The sequence below is a fragment of the Lipomyces japonicus genome (assembly GCF_038497905.1).
Source record: "Lipomyces japonicus strain CBS 7319 unplaced genomic scaffold V1514scaffold_73, whole genome shotgun sequence".
NCBI lineage: Eukaryota > Fungi > Ascomycota > Lipomycetes > Lipomycetales > Lipomycetaceae > Lipomyces > Lipomyces japonicus.
In genome coordinates this window covers 22,941-39,335 of record NW_027117885.1, presented here as the reverse complement: position 1 = coordinate 39,335, position 16,395 = coordinate 22,941, and the positions used below count along the sequence as shown (strand labels likewise).

Sequence of the window (16,395 nt, the reverse complement as noted above, 5' to 3'; positions counted from 1 at the left end):
GAAAAGCTCTGCTTCTGATGCCGGGGTCATGACCCCGACCGCTGCAATAAGAAAACGAAACGTGGCTGCTGAAAAGTCCCCGGATTTTTGTTTCTACAAACAAAATTACGCCCTTACCCACAAACCCCGCTAACTAAATTAAACGGCAACCTTGATTACACTGTTAGGAATGACATTATGATTATTTCATGTGGAACTTTTAGTGTTTAAGCAAAAAAAATTTTATTACATTTTGCTCATGTATTGACTGTGATACTAGCACTCTTGTAACTTACACCCTAGGTAAATAAATCGTAATGTACAAATCATAAATGTGTTTCCTATTTTGCAAGGCAGAAAAATAGAACCTTCCCATAATATAAAACTGTTTAATTGCGCTTTTAATAGGGCAGTAGTACTCCTAAGATTCGAATATACTTTTCTCTTCCTCGAGCTCCTCCGCATTAGCAATTGCCGTGCGCAATGCCGAAGTTAAGTCAACATGGAACAATGGCACATTTAAGCCTTGCACAACAGCTATTTTATGTCTCTCTCTTGTCTGATATACTTTTGAATCACCAATTGTTTTAGTTTCCAAGTTTGTATTGTTGGCCTCTGTAGGTGTTGCAGTACGAGAAATGCCAAGTTCATTTTCCATCTTAAAAATTGATTCACCTTCCAATTGGGGCTGTTGAACATTCTCAGTTACCGTGGCAGATTGAGACAGTCCAATATCAGCAACACTGAAGATTGGTCTCCATCTCGGAATAGAGGAACTTTTAGAGGCCTCAGGTGATGTGGGATAACCAAACCCTGCAGAAATAAGTGCACGTTTTGTCCAACGATTATTGATGGAAGCAAAATGCCATTGCACAACATCAGGTGTGGCCCAACGATCGAGCTGATTGCGGATATCGACAAGGGTTTGTGTGGATGTGATGTCGATATTATTAACGGAGCTAAAATCAAGTATAACTGCTTTCAATGTAGGAAGATGCGAACGATCCGGTTCGGACTGGCCTCGGCGTGGACCAGGATCATTCCATGGACGATCACCAAGCCTAGTGAAAGACCTAAAGTTTGTGCGACGAGTCTCCTTAAAAATTTTGGAAACAAGGTAATCAAGATAATGATTGGCATTAGGATAATTGAAGCCTTCACTGAAACGGTAAATGAAAATACCAGGATAAGGTTGTTTAATTTGAATTTCTGGATTGGAACCATCATTGTGCTCAATTGGCAGGAAAATGGAGCGCACATTAGTATCATCCTCGATTTCAAAAGAATGTCGATTGCTGTTTTCTAAAATATGGTTTTCCGGGCTGATGACATGATCTCCAACAACTGAATGGATCCTGACATGGCCCAGAAAGCGACCTTGTGCTTTGACTAGGCGGAACAACAATACAGCTGCAGAGACGCATATGGTAGTATAAATGCCATTTTCTATACTAGAAAAAATTGTCACGAAAACACCAGCAAAGAAAATGATCATATCGATAGGTGACACTAGCCAGAACCGATAAACAGTATTTGGCGGAGTGATCAAGTCACCAACGGCATGAATAATAACTCCAGATAATGCGGCATTAGGAATGTAGAAAAATACTGCCGGAAGTGCATAAATAGCCAATAGTACAACGATTGCAGTGATGACACCAGCAAAAGGAGTACGAACACCAGCCTTGGATTTAATGGCGGTTCTAGAGAAGGAACCCGTAGCAGGATAACCTCCCAGGAATGGGCCAAGCAAATTAGTGACACCAATGGCGACCATTTCTTGAGAAGGATCGATAGTGTAATTATTCACGCGGCCAAAAGATTTTGCAATGGCAATGTGCTCAATCAGCAAGATAATGACAGCGACGGGGATGTCACTAGCAAATGATTTAATAATCTCCGTGTTGACAACAGGAACCTTGGCGTTTTTGAATCCTTATTTTAAACTCAGCATTTTGTAAAATTTTCAGAAATAAGGAAAACGCTTACCTCGAGGAACTTTTCCGAAGATTGAAAACTTTGGGTTTGATCGATGATTTCGGTTAACCAGCCAGCTAATCATGACATACAAAAGAATGACAAAGGCCGTGCGCAGGGTTGCCAAGAAGAAAAATAGCTTCGACCGGGCAGGAAATTTTTTGGCAGAGTACGAGCAAGCAAATCGAATAATATACAGCATTACTAAAGCAGTAAGGCCAATTGCTGCATCCAATTTTGTTCGGCCCAAGTGCTTGAGGATGTTGATCACAACCTCATATGTGGGTGCTCGAGTACTAAATCCTTTGATACCCATCAATGTTGGAACCTGGCCCACGGCAATATTAATTGCAGAGCCGGTCATGAATGCCGAAATGGATGTTAGAGGAATAAAGTCAACAATCCAGCCGCAACGGATCAGACCAATAAACAGCACAATTGCGCCAGCAATAATTGCGACCGCTGATGCAACATCGTGTCCTTCAAACTGAGGATAGTTTTCATTAACTCTAAGAACAATGTCTCCGACCAAGGTCGACATCACGGCCACAGGCTGTATAGCAACGATATGTCTTGTTAGCATTCAAAATCGGAAAAAAAGCAGTATCAAATAAATAAATGAATACTCACGCCGATTGTGATGTCTTTGGACGTGGCAAAGAACCAGTATATTAGAACACCCATAAATGAAGAATATAATCCATATTGCACAGGTAACTCAGCCAGTTTTGCGTAAGCCATGCTCTGAGGCACAACAACGGCTGCAACGGTAACGCCTAAAAAAATAGTTAGTTAACTTGCCAAGTTAAACCCAACGTGGCAAGAAGACATGCCTGCTACAAAATCGCCAATGAACCACTGCAGGTTATACCTGCCAATCCAACGTATGAATGGGAACAATCCATAAAGATAGTGGCCGACCCCGCGCCGGGTCGGAACGAAGCCGCGAATCCATTCCGTAACAGTGGGCTCGTGTTCGACATATGGTTCGGCTTCATTGACAGAATACAGCGATTCGCCGCGAGTGACAGTATCATCCAAGGGATTCGTAGACTCATCAAGCTTAATACCCAACACTTTTGCTAGAACGTGTCCAACCTTTGCAGGCGCTGAATTGCTGCTAGCAGTATTCCGAGCCATCTTTGCCGTACAAAATCACGAATAAAACGGACAGGATTTTGAAGGAAGTGAGTGATAAATGGAACGAGACAAAAGAAAAAACTATCCATTATTATATTATTTATGTATTATGGGATATTTACGAAAGTTAATTTTACGCCCTCCACCAAAGGCAAAACTTAGTTGCCACTAAGCAAAAGCAATGAAACAATATTTTCTCTTTTTTTTTTTTTTTTTTTTTTTTTTGTTTCTCACTGTACTGTACGGTGCAAGAAAAGCAAAGTGTAATCTGCATCGGTAACTTACCCAGCTGAAGCAGATATCATCTGACAAGCGTTGGTTGCATGCACATACGCAACAAACCGTTGGTGATGCGATGATGATGAATGTGAATCATCCTAAACTCTAACTCTAAGCCTGGCGCGCAACAACAATGCGCCGCGTCGCTAAAAGGTGAGGAAGAAGACGATTAAGCTCGCGTGCGGCGCTTGATGTTACCCCTTTTTGGCCACACGTGGCTTCAGCACGCCATTTGCAGCCGCTCTTGCGAACTGCGCTTTGTTCTTTTAATTAGTTAGTTATTGTGGAAGTTATGATGTCACTATCTTGCACAACTCACGCCATTATCCGTATGCGACTTCCCGTACTTTTTCATAAACTCTACTGCTAAGAATACAAGGACAGTTACAGCCTACCATTCGTGTTAACGTCAATTGGCCTCGTTCCGATAACAGCTTTTGCAAAATAACGTTGTCGGTAAATAGTTAGCATACTTAGTTATGTTAGTTATGCGCTTACGTAACCCTTACTTCGTTATTGGAGGAGTACATCCTCGGGGATGCTGGACAACTTCGTCTTGTCAATAAACGGAGATTTTGTCATCGTGATAAAATTCCGTTATTGAATATTAGTTTCCCTCGTCAGATTTTAAATTGACTCGTTGGTTTTTGTTTAATTTTAGATTCAATTTATCTTGTCACTATTTAGTGACAAGTGTGGGACGCTCAATTATTTTTGGGAAAAACTCCCCCCTCTATTAATTTGTAATTTATTGAGAGCGGTACTCGTCTGAGTCCGTTCAGCACGGTCACTTGAACAAGTAGACTAAGTCGACAAGGAATTAGTTAAGTAATAATAGGAATTGTAATTAACTCAACTATAATATATAACTAAATTACTTGGAATAGTGGCTTCAATAATTCGCGTTGGTGTGCTTACTTATTAGACTTTTGCGCGCTCAGTGTCTCTTCTGCGCAGTGGCTGATGAGTGTTATTCGCGCGCGCCGGTAGAAATTGGCAGGGTGTTGTTATTCGGCGCACATTGAAATTAGCGAATATTGTCACACCCTGCCCTGACATGTCTTTTGGTTTCTTATTACCCTAACCCCGATAGTTATTGAAATCCAAGTTTTCTTATCATTTGGTACCTCAAACACATGAGGCCCTTTTGCCAACCATCAACCATCACCACGCTTCTTGACAATATTTAAATTCAAGATATTGTTTAAAATTTGTCTGTTTATTTTATTTATTTTATTTTATTTTATTTTATTTTATTTTATTTTGGCATTTAATAGCGTGGCTACAGGAAAGGCCACATTAGCTTTTGTGTACCGAAAGATCAAGTTGCCCTTATAAAAAGATAAACATGGTGGCTTGCATCGTTGCATCTTAACAAACTCCTGGTCAGCTCTTAGTTTTTTTTTCTCATATTGTAATTTTGTCTATATCTTGAGGTATAGGTACATATTAGTGCCAAATTAATTTTCCTATGGCCTCCATTCATGAAATAGAAAGTAACCGCTTCCTGGAAGATGACAACCTGATTCTCGAGAAGTCCAAGACAGGTTTGTCAACAAGCTCCTATGAAACTTTCAGTAACTTAATAAACACGGAATCACCTGTGGAAGCCGTGCCTCCTCTTGATGTGGGATTTCGGCGTATGTATATTCTCTACCATATTTGAACTTCGTTAAATTTTGATAGCATGGGTTGTCGTCTTTGGTGGATTTTGTGCACAGTTTTGTTCGCTCGGGTATATGAACATAGCTGGTATTTTTCAAGAATATTATATTACACATCAGCTTTACGGATACACTCCGTCTGAGGTTGCATGGATTGTTGGACTTATGAACTTTGTTTTCAGTACTGGTGGTCTTGTTGTCGGTCGGTTATTCGATTTATACGGTGTCAAATACACAACCATTCCCGGATGCATTCTTGTCACGGCTGGAATAATTGCCATGGGCTCAAGCACGGAATATTATCAGTTAATTTTATCACAGTCCATTTGTTCGGCTCTTGGAGCATCGTTTTTGTACTATACGTCTACAGCATGTATCTCATCTTGGTTTTCAGAAAGACTTGGGTTTGCTTCAGGTATTGCGACTTCAGGAACAGCCGTGGGCGGTATTGTGCAGCCTCTTATTTTCAATGTTGTTATAGAACGGGCTGGGTTTCAAGTATCAATGTACGCTTTAGCTGCTGTCATCTTCGCCGTTTCCATTGTGTCCGTGTTTACACTCACGAGAAGAATTCCGGCTATTACCACAAAATCCCATGGCTTTACTAGATATTATCTTGATCCTTTTAAGGAGCCAACTTTTGGTCTTTACGCGGTGTCAATTTTGTTTGTCTTTCTCGGTCAATTTATTCCACTTGCATTTATCTCATCATACGCAACGGACAATGGTGTTTCACCTACATCTGCATTTTACTTGGTGTCTTATTTTAGTGCTGGTGCATTCGCTGGACGACTTGTTACCGGTTTTTTTGCAGATTATATAGGTCATTTTTCTGTTTTCATTATCGTAACTGCATTTATGGGTATTGTATGTGCGCCAGGCTGGATGTTTTGTATTACTGAGCCTTCCATTATTGTTATTGCAATTCTTTATGGATTTTCTAATGGAGGAATTATGGGCACGTATACTTATCTTGCGGCAAAGATTTCGCCGGCTTCAGAAGTTGGCACAAGAATTGGTTGCATTGGAGCTGTGGCATCATTAGGAGCATTGGCAGGTGCTCCTATTGGTGGCACTATCCTATCAGCATCGGGTTATGTTTCAATGTTTGGCTTCACTGCTTCCAATCTCTTTCTGGGCTCATTCATTGCTGCAGTTTGCAAAAGTCGTTATTCCGGTTTAATTTCTAAATCATAGATATTTCAATGGAAATACTTGTTTACACTTTATCATTTGGGGTTTATTTTATTTTATTTTATTTTTTTTTTTTTAAATGTGTAAAAGAAATACGTATGACGTGGTAATTGAGAACTTGTAGCGAATAAATCTTACAAACCATCTGTTAAAAGACAAATTTTATTTGCATATTTCAAAAGTGACTCTTCATCATTGATGTGCTCCATTATTACACTACTATTTGTAGTTAGCTTAATAAAGGTGTTCTGGTTATAAGTATTTAATAAAGGTTTCGTCGTGTGCAGATGTGCTGCAATTTTGAAAATAAAAATTACAGAGGTTATTTTAGATCTTAACATTATCTCAACTTCATTTTGAACCAGAACCTCAAAGGGAAGCGCTTCTTGGATAACTTCAGTCAGGGTCAATTACTCAAGAATTTGAACTAAGCATTAAAATTTAATTGCTTTATTAAGTTCTGCTTCACGCGCTAATCAAAAAAATTGCAAAATATTTCATCTCTCAGAAAATCATACTACATCTTTTAAATCAATTTACTATATATAAGCTTTGTAAATATTTACATTTCAGTTACAACAGAAATGTTTATCATTGCCATATTGTGAACTTTTGAAAAGGAACTTTTTTCTTTCTTGAAAGCTAGATTTACACATGGCTTATATGTTCTGGATCGGGAATTGGTGACGTTTGATTTACATTGCCGGTCATTACCCCACAAGATGCATCTCATGTTGTCATGCTTTGCGGTGTTCGGTCGGTTGACGTAAACTCTTGTATGATTGACCATTGTACCTTGCAAATATAAAGGTTTCGTGTTTTCTCTGTATTTTTTTTTTTTTTTTTTTTTTTTTTTGTTTGTTTGTTTGTTGGTTGCCTTGATACACAACAAAATCGACTATACTTGCGTTTAATATGGATTCACCAACAAAATTTGCTGCTTTCCTAATTGGTGCAATTATCACTGGAGCATTTCAGGTGATGTGTCAAACTGCCGGTAATGTTACTTCAAGTGCGCTGAATCCTCATGGAACTGGTTTTCTCTTGATAAACGCAACATCGGGGTCGTATAATGCGACAGGAAATCTTACCTCCCCACAGCCCCTGCCGTTTACTCCGGCAGGTGGTCTCGGAACAAATACTACAAATGTGACTGCGCCTGTGTATCATCCTTTCAGTGATTATGATTACGAGTCGCTTCTTTTGTCTCTATATCAGCAGCAAGCTGAACAAAAAGCTTTTCGACAAATACTTCAATTATTCACGGTTGCCGATTTTGAACAAGTTGGACTTAGTAGTATTGATTTCGATTTGGTTCAATTTTTGGCAGATCAAGAATCTGGTCATACTCAACTCTTGCAGAGCATACTTGGGCCATCTGGCATTGTCGAATGTGATTACGCGTTCCCCTTTACGAACGTTTCTGGATTCGTGACGTTTTTGGACAAGCTTACGAGTTGGGGTGAAGCAACCGTGAATGGGTTTCTCGAGCATTTAGACTCGCGGCCGGCTGCTCAGTTGTTGTTATTGTCCGTGACTGCGGAAGCAAGGCAGAATGTTATTCTTCGTGCATTCGAAGGTCTCTTTCCGACCCCAGCCTTGTTTCAAACTGCAATTTCTCAATCTTTAGGATGGTCCCTTCTTTCTCGTTATATTACTGGTTGCTCGCAGTTAACTCCTCGACTTGTTTGGCAAAATTTTCCCACGCTGAACATCACAAACGCTCCTAACGCCACGTCCAACTGGACACTCGCTGGAATTACTGGAAACTTTACAACTCCGAATCCATCGAGTATTCCTTTGCCTGGTACAGAAAATACGACGATTAACTTCACCGCTGATTTTCCTGGTAATGCGGTCGGTCCTAATCGTACCTATACCACGAGCTCACACGCACTTGGCCAGCCAAGATTCGCGGCTTGGATTTCGCAAATAAACGTTACCTACACTGAATTGATCAATTTTAGTAACTCGTCAACTGGTTGGACAGCATCTGCTTCGTTGCCCTCGGTAGCTTTATTTCCAACGTCACGTACGCCATTAATCAGCGGATCCGTGTATGTTGTTATCACGGATACGGACCAGCCTGTTACACCGTTTGACATATCCATTCTAAATGATCACATCATTGCCGGTCCAGCAGTGTTTGTGTCGAATTAATTGATTTATGTGACTTGTGTTTCATCGATTAGGACCACATGAGCAAGAAGCACTGACGAAATTATTGCGTTTTAAGATTTAATGTAATACCATCTTGTACACGAGTTATTTGAACGTTCACTACGATTTGGAATATTTACAATATAATTGTGCTGATCTGAACTAATTGGATTCCGTAATATTCGATTGCCCGTATGTTACTCCACTAGTTGGTATTCAAAATTGACCCGGGGATTATTAATGCAGTCAATGCAGATTTGATAAATTTATCGACCTGACCCATTTTAAAAAAGTCAAATGACATTTATTCTTTTGAGAAAAATTAATTATTTCGGGGTCATGTGGATGCAATATTGGAGATTACTTGAAGAACAAAATAATATAATACAACTCAAACTAACTGAACATATAAACATTGATCATATACCACTACTAATTCTTGTCTCTCCAGTCATGCACACTTCTAGTCTGGCACAAAGACTAAGCAAGACAACCGTTTCGGTCGCCGCATAATAATTGAGAGCATCCATTAATACCTTAAGATTATGATCAAAATTAGATTCGTACTGTTGAAGTACGGTGAAAAGTCTTTCAACTTTTTCTAATCCGTCCTCAGCTTCTATCTCTGAAGTTATGGAAGACATGCTTTTGGAAAGCTGAGCAACGTACAAGGCAAACCCTTTGCATGCAGACATTAATTTAGCCATGACACGTAGCAGTCTTGCGTTGGTCAGCATACACTCTTTCAAGCAAGTATCCAAAAAATCAACATGGTTCTGCATTAAAATGTCGACTGTTTTGATATCTTTTATGCCCGACATCAGTGAAGACCAGTTAGGTTCCATTACTTCAGTTGTAGAAAAATACAGCACTTGTTGAATAAATACTAGCATTTTCGCTCGAAGATTCCAAGCTTTGGCTTTCCATTTTTGCAATTGCCTGCTTTTCGAAATTTGAATCCAACCAGCATTTTTAGTAGTTTCCAACCACGCTAAACCTAAAAGCTGCTCGAGATTTTTCAAAGCAACAAGGTGACGAAATAAAAGTTGATACCTCAGTATTGTCTTCCTTGAAATAACTAACGATAGCGGGAACGGAATAGAAAAATCAAACTGTAACGCTTGAATTCCAGTCAATGACTTCTTGTCATCCTTCTCAATTGTGTTTTTGTTGAGAGCTATTGACGAACCTGTTTGTACCAAATCGGTAGGATCTAAGCCACTCACGCTTACGATTCTAATTAACCAATCTGTCAAACTAACTTCATTGAGCTGCAGTGAAATATCTTCCTTAAGCGGATCAACAGCAGTAATACTACCTGGTTGACGTAGCGTAAGATCTAATAAAGACTGAAGCTTAGAAACAGAAACATTTTTTATCGGTTTTTTCAATTCATGCCATGCGACATCCAAAAAGTTTGTAAAAAAATCTGCCTGATCAAGAAAAAAATAATGTTTGAGAGATGTGAGTCTAGCTGCAAGCTCGTGAGTGTTCAACAGTAACGACAAAAGATTTCCGTTTGCATGTGCGTACGCTGCGTTTATCTTTGACAACAATCTGGGATCATCAATTGTTTCGGGCGCATCTTTCATCTCTATACTGACATCTACTCCGCCACACTCCCTTACAACGTTGAGAAATTTTCCTGCAAGTAAGATCTTATCACATACACGAGAATCTGCTATTTGAGGTGGCAAATCTTCTTTCCTTATTGTATATCTCTTTTCCCAATACTCATCCGTATAATCTTCGTCAAGTCTTTGACGATGAATAGATTTTTGTTCTCTTATTAAAAATTCATTAAAAGGATCTGAGATGATACCCCGATGAAGCCATTTATTTAGCATTTTCATGTATGGCTTTGAAGCCTCGCGTAGTAGAATCGTTAACAATTCTTTTGCCGAAGGGTCACCAGAAACTGAGTATAGCCTCTCTGTTAAAATTTTAATAACATAACCTCCTTTTTTAATCGTTGACGTAGTCTTTGATATTCCGAGAGTGTTTAAAACATTCAGGTCGCCATCGTTTGCCTTTAACGTTTCCATGATCTTGTCAAAGTCTGTCATTGCACCATTATCATTATCATATATTTCATCATTACTTTCCTTTTTATTTATTTTTTGTACAATCCAATAAATCTCTTGCAACTTTCGCGAAAAGTCTAAGGTTTCAACGTGAAACCGATTAAGAGAAAAATTTGAATCCGTCAACATCCTGTATTCCATATCTGTTATAAATTTAAGATATTCTCGGAGCACTTTGCGCATGGCCGCGCACAATGCATGATTGACAACCCCATATTCGACTTTGCTTTGCAACTCAATAAAAGCTTCAATGCTAGAATAGTGCGTGGCCATGTTAAGAAGAATCTTTGTCAAATCACGAAGACTTGGATCAAGCCCTTTAGCAAGCCTAAACTCAGGGCCAGCAATTCTGTTGGTTTCGACGGTCGGATTGTATCGTTCATGATATCGTATATATTGACCCTCAGTACCCTAAGTTGATTAGAGTAAAAAATATTCAGTACTCTGTTTCCAAGCTCACCATTAAAACATATAATAAATCTTCCATAATTGTTGCATGCTGTACCTCGGTGGTCATCTTGTCAAGGGGTAATGGACGCTTGTGACTAAAGATCTGATATGACAGAGGTGGTGAAGTGATGCGAGTCCCAAGAGAAGAAACCGATGAGTTAAGTAATTTGACTTCCGGGTACCATTCTGCATACAAAATTAGTAAAAACTAAGGGTAAAAGGAAAAAAAAAAAATAACGAACGCGTTTTGTGAGACGTTGTCGAAGGTCTAGTCTCTGAAGCATGGGACGAAGACACTTTGTCGCTGTTCGATCCCTCGAGCTGTAACTTCGATAGAGCATTCTTTGGTAGACCCTATTAAAAAATTAATAAATATCAAAATCCATCAAGTTAAAAACTAAGATTATCAACCTCTGGCATTTCTTTCTTTATTTTGACATCATCTGAAGATTTGGTAACGAGCCTGGGCGCGCGTTGAGTGTGAACTGTCCAATCTTTAAGCAAAATATCCTCTTTTTCCAGCACAGAATGTGCACGTCGGTAAGGTAATGAGCCATTCTCAAGCTCAGTAGACATCACGACAAGAAAACGACAAATCTTCTTGAAGCTGCCTGAATGTGGGTTGCTTGTTTTGCGTGCTGGGCAAAGCGCGTAAACAATGAAATCCATCCAGCGCGCCCGCGCAATTAGTTAAAATGAATTACCCGGATATAAGTACGGCTGCTGAGAGCGCAAGTCAGCTTCTGACCAATATCTCTCGCACCATCTTCAAGAGTATCGAACGAAATCACGCAAAGAATCAATCCTAGACAAGAAAAATATTAATAAATATAATAAGAAACTAGTCATGTTTTTAACAAGAAGTGAGTACGATCGAGGAGTAAGCACTTTTTCTCCTGAAGGTCGTTTATTTCAAGTCGAGTATGCTACGGAAGCAATCAAGGTTAGTGTGAACGAGGTTTCAACGGCGTCACGGAAAAAAAATCTAATTGGTAATACTAGCTTGGATCGACCGCGATTGGTATTGCAACTTCAGAAGGTGTAATTTTAGGAGTGGAGAAGCGAGCAACTTCAATATTGTTGGAATCATCGTCGATCGAAAAGATCGTTGAGATTGATTACCATCTGGGTGCAGCTATAAGTGGGCTTACGGCTGATGCCAGAACATTAATTGAGCATGCTCGAGTTGAAACGCAGGTTGGTACAGGTATTGTTTATGTTTGTCTTGCTTAGGTTACTAATGCAGATGGTAATACAGAATCACCGATTACATTTTGATGAGCCGATTAAGGTTGAATCAGTTACCCAAGCAGTCTGCGATCTAGCTCTCCGATTTGGCGAAGGAGCTGACGGTGAAGAAAGAGTGATGTCTCGGCCTTTCGGTGTGGCTCTGCTGATTGCTGGTATTGATGAGAATGGTCCTCAATTGTATTATGCAGAACCATCAGGGACATTTTACCGTTACGATGCGAAGGCAATTGGAAGTGGAAGCGAAGGAGCACAAGCGGAATTGCAAAATGAGTACCACAGCGTATGTTTTTTTTGTTTTTTTTTTTGGGATGAAATAAGGGATAATTAAATCTAACGTTGAATCGATTACAGTCATTGACTCTAGCGGCAGCTGAACTGTTAATCCTAAAGACATTGAAACAAGTCATGGAGGAGAAGTTAGATGCTAAAAATGTGCAACTGTCAAGTGTGACGAAGGATCAAGGATTTAGAATATATTCTGATGAAGAAATGAAAGCCGTGGTAGAACGGTTGGAAGGGCAAGAAGCACCCGTAGCATAATAAAAATCAAGATATATTATGTTATGATATACATATACATTACATGTTTTAATACATTATTGCAAGATATTAAGTTATTTATTTTCGAGTATATTTGGACAGTGGTGATGGCTGATACGATCTGCCGGGTTCAGGAGTTGAAGGTGTATAACCAGCAGGTCTAAATTTCAACGGGCTGCCGTTCCAAGCGCCACGAATCTGCTTATCAGGCACATGAGTCTGTCTTATAGTTGCAAATTGCAATGTTTTCGAAAACGGGCTTTCAGAACTAGGAGTGTCGGAATGGCTGCGTGTAGGTAATATGCTATGAGTAGTAAACGTCCGATCAAGAGCAGGAGTTGAAAATTCAACGTTGCCATCAGTACCTATTGCGACATCTCTGCGCTTAGCAGACATCTTGGGTCGGACAACTTTTTTTTCATATTCGTCAAACATCTCTCCAAATACAAGAGATTTGTCGTTAACTTGTTGGAGAAAAAAACGAACGAGGAAAAAAATCTGAATGGATGTGAAACCTGATAGAATCAGGTTTTTGAATAGAGTTGTATAAGATGTTGTGTAGAGTATAAATGTGACCACAGGAGAAAAATATGTAAACAAGTAAAGGTTGAACAAATGAGGGTTCCACATGCGTATTTCCCATACTTGATGTTCAGTGGAGCTTCGAGACTGCTTGCCACGAACTCGTGGTCTTATAAAAAAAGATTATTAGTTGGCTGCTAATTTTTTTATAAACTTGCTTTATAATGCATACATGAACTTTGTAAATGGGGATCCATAATGTTTTTCAGAATTATTACTATCGTCAAGAGAAGAAAGACTGACAGAAGCAATGTGTGCAGTGGGAGTACTTGCAAGTTTTAAATCTGTTTGTGCTCTTCCAAAAAATGTGTAAGTCTTGTATCTGAAAAAAACATAGAATGTGTTCACAACACTGGCTATAACAATAATTATAGAAATCGTAGAAAGCTAGTAATAGCGTGAGATTGAATTTTCCACCAAACATTTTTATTTTACGTACCAGGGCAATTGTCCAATTGCGGAAGCTGCGGGCACCACGTCCGACTAAAACTGCGGAAGCTGCTTTGCTGTTTCTGAGCTGTGCACTATCAATGAAAACTTTGTTGCGCTCATCCTGTTGGACGTCAAGCGCAGCAATGGAAAGTCTGCAAAGAACCAGGATAAAGTCGAGGCCAACGCCGAGCGGAAGAGATACAGAGAGCGAGAGCTTATCCCAATCAATGGTCTCTAATTTCTCGTTAGCACGAAGATAAAGATCAAACGGATATGACGAGATCCGTGACCACAGCGGTGGTTTCCGGATAACACGAGAAGCACGCCTCGAAGGCATTCTGTTCGACTTGCATATAAACGTATAACTAATAGAGTTACTATTAGTTACTTACTATTAGTTATACTATTAGCTATAGTTGTTAATCGACAAAAATAAACAATGGCAACCATCGTGCGGCTTGTAACTAACTGTGGCGTTGTTTGGCTATTTATGCCGCGCCTGCATGTGCACTTGTGCACATAAAACAACTTCACATGATGCGCGCATGACAGTTATGTAATTAATTCTTCACACTTGTGTTACGATGTTGAATTTTATGTTTAATTGATTGTCCCCACACTCATTTAGCTAGCCCCCCCTCAATCGATATCTCAGCCCTACGGTGTGTTCGTTTCACCTCAACGGTGGCTGTCCTGTCATGGTCCGCCTTCTTAACGTGTACACTATTTCGGCCTTTGCGGCCCTGGGGGGTGCCTTGTTCGGTTTCGATATCTCGTCCATGTCCGGAGTCCTCGGCACTGATCAGTACAAAACCTATTATGGTAACCCCCTAGGAACTCGGCAAGGTGGTATAACGTCTGCCATGGCTGCTGGATCTCTTTTTGGTGCTCTTTCCTCGTCGTTTCTGGGTGACAGGTGTGTGCTCTTATTTAATCTGGCATGACATGACCTCATCCTTTTCAGGCTTTCTCGAAAAGTTGCCATTCAAATCGGTGCTGTTCTTTGGTGCATTGGCGCTGTGTATGTGTATAGACGCGCTTTATATGTGTGAATTTTTTTGTAATTGTTTTGCAGGATTCAAGCCGCCTCGATTAACGTGGCCATGCTCGTGGTTGGCAGAGTTATCGCTGGCCTTTGTGTAGGCTTAACATCATCCCTGGTTCCTATATATCAGTCAGAAATTGCTCCTCGAACTATTCGAGGTCGGGTGGTCTCTCTTCAACAATTTGCAATTACTTGGGGTATTATGATTCAATACTTCATTCAATACGGTTGTTCCTTTCTGAATTCACAAGCTGCTTTCAGAATTCCCTGGGCCGTTCAAGCTATACCCGCGTTGATTCTATTCATTGGATTGTTTTGGTTTCCTCGTTCACCGCGTTGGCTGGCTTCCAAAGATAGATGGGATGAAGCTCTTCGTGTTCTTGCTTTTCTCAGAACCAACAACAACGACATCAATGACCCTTTAGTTCTTGCAGAATATAAAGAAATTGAAGATCAGATCAGGTTTGAGCGTGAAGAGGAAGTTAGTTCATTAAGGGAGCTATTTTCAAAAAAGATGAGAAGGCGGATGTTTTTAGGCATCTCGGTTCAGACATGGTCTCAGCTCTGTGGCGTTAATGTTCTTATGTATTATATTGTCTACGTTCTCGATTCCGCTGGTCAGACCAATACCCTGTTGGCATCCTCGATCCAGTACATTATCAATATGCTCATGACCATCCCTTCTATATTATGGATGGATCGATGGGGCCGACGTCCGGTTCTCCTGTTAGGTGCAGTCTTCATGGGCCTCTGGCACTTCGTCATGGGTGGTCTGCTTAAAACTTTTGGTCAACCCAATCCAATTCCAAACCAGCCATTTACATGGGTTGTTAGAGACCATCCAGCTGTAACTCGAACTATTTTAGCATGTTCATACCTCAACGTGGCTTCTTTTGCTATTTCGTGGGGGCCTGTATCTTGGACATATCCTCCTGAAATTATGCCTATGCGAATTCGGGCAAAAGCTGTTTCTTTGGCTACTGCTTCTAATTGGGCAGCAAATTTTGCGCTCGGTCTTGCAGTCCCTCCTCTTCTACGATCGATTAAATGGCGGGTTTTTATTATTTTTGGGGCTTTTAATGTTTGTGCATTCATTCATATCTTTTTGACTGCTCCTGAGACCAAGCAACGTACTCTTGAAGAGATGGATGAGATATTTGAACATGGCGAGCCTCTATGGAAATCCTTCAAAGGCATTAAGGCTTCCAATCGCCTTGAAAATCTTGCCAAAGACATTGAAATGGGTATGCTTAAGATCCACCGATCCGTACATGTCGAGATGTATCATGACAGTACTGCTTCTGGAAGTAGTGAGGGTAGTAATGGTTAAAATATGATTGATGTTGAAATTGACATTTTTTGGATATTCCATGGCTTATTGGTTTGTTTTTGGTTGTTTTATTTCGTATTATACGGTGTTATTCTTGGACGCTTTTTGAATTATGAATGGTTTGTAAGGACACTATCGAGTACGTTAATATTTATCATTTATATGTAAATTAGGATTGATTATTTTTCGTGATATTTTGTTTGTCTTGCATGTATATATATAAATTTACCACTCGTTCGTTGCCCCTGAAGAAAAAACCGTGTATTGCACAAATTGCATACTGTATAA

The 16,395-nt window shown here is 39.9% G+C and overlaps 7 protein-coding genes across 7 annotated transcripts; 4 read left to right on the top strand and 3 right to left on the bottom strand.

The window, feature by feature from the left end:
- Positions 1–91: 91 nt before the first annotated feature.
- Positions 92–3,150, bottom strand: V1514DRAFT_354785 (sulfate transporter family-domain-containing protein). The gene is made up of 5 exons (XM_066929607.1): positions 2,790–3,150; positions 2,587–2,732; positions 1,969–2,509; positions 230–1,914; positions 92–150 (listed from the first exon to the last, which is right to left on the bottom strand). Exons 1-4 carry the CDS (start codon positions 3,094–3,096, stop codon positions 401–403), a joined length of 2,508 nt encoding a protein of 835 aa, XP_066780866.1. The 5' UTR covers positions 3,097–3,150; the 3' UTR covers positions 92–150; positions 230–400.
- Positions 3,151–4,846: 1,696 nt separating this feature from the next.
- Positions 4,847–6,236, top strand: V1514DRAFT_345155 (major facilitator superfamily domain-containing protein; the record flags this gene model as incomplete). The annotated part of the gene is made up of 2 exons (XM_066929220.1): positions 4,847–5,015; positions 5,062–6,236. 2 exons carry the CDS (start codon positions 4,847–4,849, stop codon positions 6,234–6,236), a joined length of 1,344 nt encoding a protein of 447 aa, XP_066780865.1.
- Positions 6,237–7,214: 978 nt separating this feature from the next.
- V1514DRAFT_286330 (uncharacterized protein) lies at positions 7,215–8,393 on the top strand (the record flags this gene model as incomplete). Its single annotated transcript, XM_066925199.1, has 1 exon — positions 7,215–8,393. The coding sequence occupies one exon, from the start codon at positions 7,215–7,217 to the stop codon at positions 8,391–8,393; it is 1,179 nt and encodes a 392-aa protein (XP_066780864.1).
- Positions 8,394–8,699: 306 nt separating this feature from the next.
- V1514DRAFT_338320 (Spc98 family-domain-containing protein) lies at positions 8,700–11,569 on the bottom strand. Its single transcript, XM_066928820.1, has 4 exons — positions 11,339–11,569; positions 11,170–11,281; positions 10,938–11,113; positions 8,700–10,888 (listed from the first exon to the last, which is right to left on the bottom strand). Exons 1-4 carry the CDS (start codon positions 11,501–11,503, stop codon positions 8,813–8,815), a joined length of 2,529 nt encoding a protein of 842 aa, XP_066780863.1. The 5' UTR covers positions 11,504–11,569; the 3' UTR covers positions 8,700–8,812.
- Positions 11,570–11,689: 120 nt separating this feature from the next.
- Positions 11,690–13,126, top strand: V1514DRAFT_354781 (nucleophile aminohydrolase). The gene is made up of 4 exons (XM_066929606.1): positions 11,690–11,870; positions 11,930–12,124; positions 12,186–12,458; positions 12,530–13,126. Exons 1-4 carry the CDS (start codon positions 11,775–11,777, stop codon positions 12,716–12,718), a joined length of 753 nt encoding a protein of 250 aa, XP_066780862.1. The 5' UTR covers positions 11,690–11,774; the 3' UTR covers positions 12,719–13,126.
- Positions 12,729–14,130, bottom strand: V1514DRAFT_370067 (uncharacterized protein). Its single transcript, XM_066929974.1, has 3 exons — positions 13,740–14,130; positions 13,473–13,687; positions 12,729–13,409 (listed from the first exon to the last, which is right to left on the bottom strand). The coding sequence occupies exons 1-3, from the start codon at positions 14,067–14,069 to the stop codon at positions 12,797–12,799; spliced, it is 1,158 nt and encodes a 385-aa protein (XP_066780861.1). The 5' UTR covers positions 14,070–14,130; the 3' UTR covers positions 12,729–12,796.
- A 184-nt stretch (positions 14,131–14,314) lies between these two features.
- V1514DRAFT_338312 (general substrate transporter) lies at positions 14,315–16,351 on the top strand. Its single transcript, XM_066928819.1, has 3 exons — positions 14,315–14,648; positions 14,697–14,753; positions 14,808–16,351. Exons 1-3 carry the CDS (start codon positions 14,431–14,433, stop codon positions 16,105–16,107), a joined length of 1,575 nt encoding a protein of 524 aa, XP_066780860.1. The 5' UTR covers positions 14,315–14,430; the 3' UTR covers positions 16,108–16,351.
- The last annotated feature ends 44 nt before the right edge of the window (positions 16,352–16,395 follow it).

Excerpts from the sequence above, each read along its gene's own strand:
- V1514DRAFT_354785 (XM_066929607.1), bottom strand. The coding sequence starts at position 3,096 with ATGGCTCGGAATACTGCTAGCAGCAATTCAGCGCCTGCAAAGGTTGGA. Across the intron at positions 2,733-2,789 it reads CATTGGCGATTTTGTAGCAG|GCGTTACCGTTGCAGCCGTT; the intron begins GCATGTCTTCTT and ends CTATTTTTTTAG. Across the intron at positions 2,510-2,586 it reads CCAAAGACATCACAATCGGC|CCTGTGGCCGTGATGTCGAC; the intron begins GTGAGTATTCAT and ends GTTGCTATACAG.
- V1514DRAFT_338320 (XM_066928820.1), bottom strand. The coding sequence starts at position 11,503 with ATGTCTACTGAGCTTGAGAATGGCTCATTACCTTACCGACGTGCACAT. Across the intron at positions 11,282-11,338 it reads TAAAGAAAGAAATGCCAGAG|GGTCTACCAAAGAATGCTCT; the intron begins GTTGATAATCTT and ends ATTTTTTAATAG. Across the intron at positions 10,889-10,937 it reads ATTTATTATATGTTTTAATG|GGTACTGAGGGTCAATATAT; the intron begins GTGAGCTTGGAA and ends TAATCAACTTAG.
- V1514DRAFT_370067 (XM_066929974.1), bottom strand. The coding sequence starts at position 14,069 with ATGCCTTCGAGGCGTGCTTCTCGTGTTATCCGGAAACCACCGCTGTGG. Across the intron at positions 13,688-13,739 it reads GCAATTGGACAATTGCCCTG|CTTTCTACGATTTCTATAAT; the intron begins GTACGTAAAATA and ends CGCTATTACTAG. Across the intron at positions 13,410-13,472 it reads TCCCCATTTACAAAGTTCAT|ACCACGAGTTCGTGGCAAGC; the intron begins GTATGCATTATA and ends TTTTTTTATAAG.
- V1514DRAFT_338312 (XM_066928819.1), top strand. The coding sequence starts at position 14,431 with ATGGTCCGCCTTCTTAACGTGTACACTATTTCGGCCTTTGCGGCCCTG. Across the intron at positions 14,649-14,696 it reads TCGTCGTTTCTGGGTGACAG|GCTTTCTCGAAAAGTTGCCA; the intron begins GTGTGTGCTCTT and ends CATCCTTTTCAG. Across the intron at positions 14,754-14,807 it reads CTTTGGTGCATTGGCGCTGT|GATTCAAGCCGCCTCGATTA; the intron begins GTATGTGTATAG and ends ATTGTTTTGCAG.
- V1514DRAFT_354781 (XM_066929606.1), top strand. The coding sequence starts at position 11,775 with ATGTTTTTAACAAGAAGTGAGTACGATCGAGGAGTAAGCACTTTTTCT. Across the intron at positions 11,871-11,929 it reads ATGCTACGGAAGCAATCAAG|CTTGGATCGACCGCGATTGG; the intron begins GTTAGTGTGAAC and ends TGGTAATACTAG. Across the intron at positions 12,459-12,529 it reads TGCAAAATGAGTACCACAGC|TCATTGACTCTAGCGGCAGC; the intron begins GTATGTTTTTTT and ends AATCGATTACAG.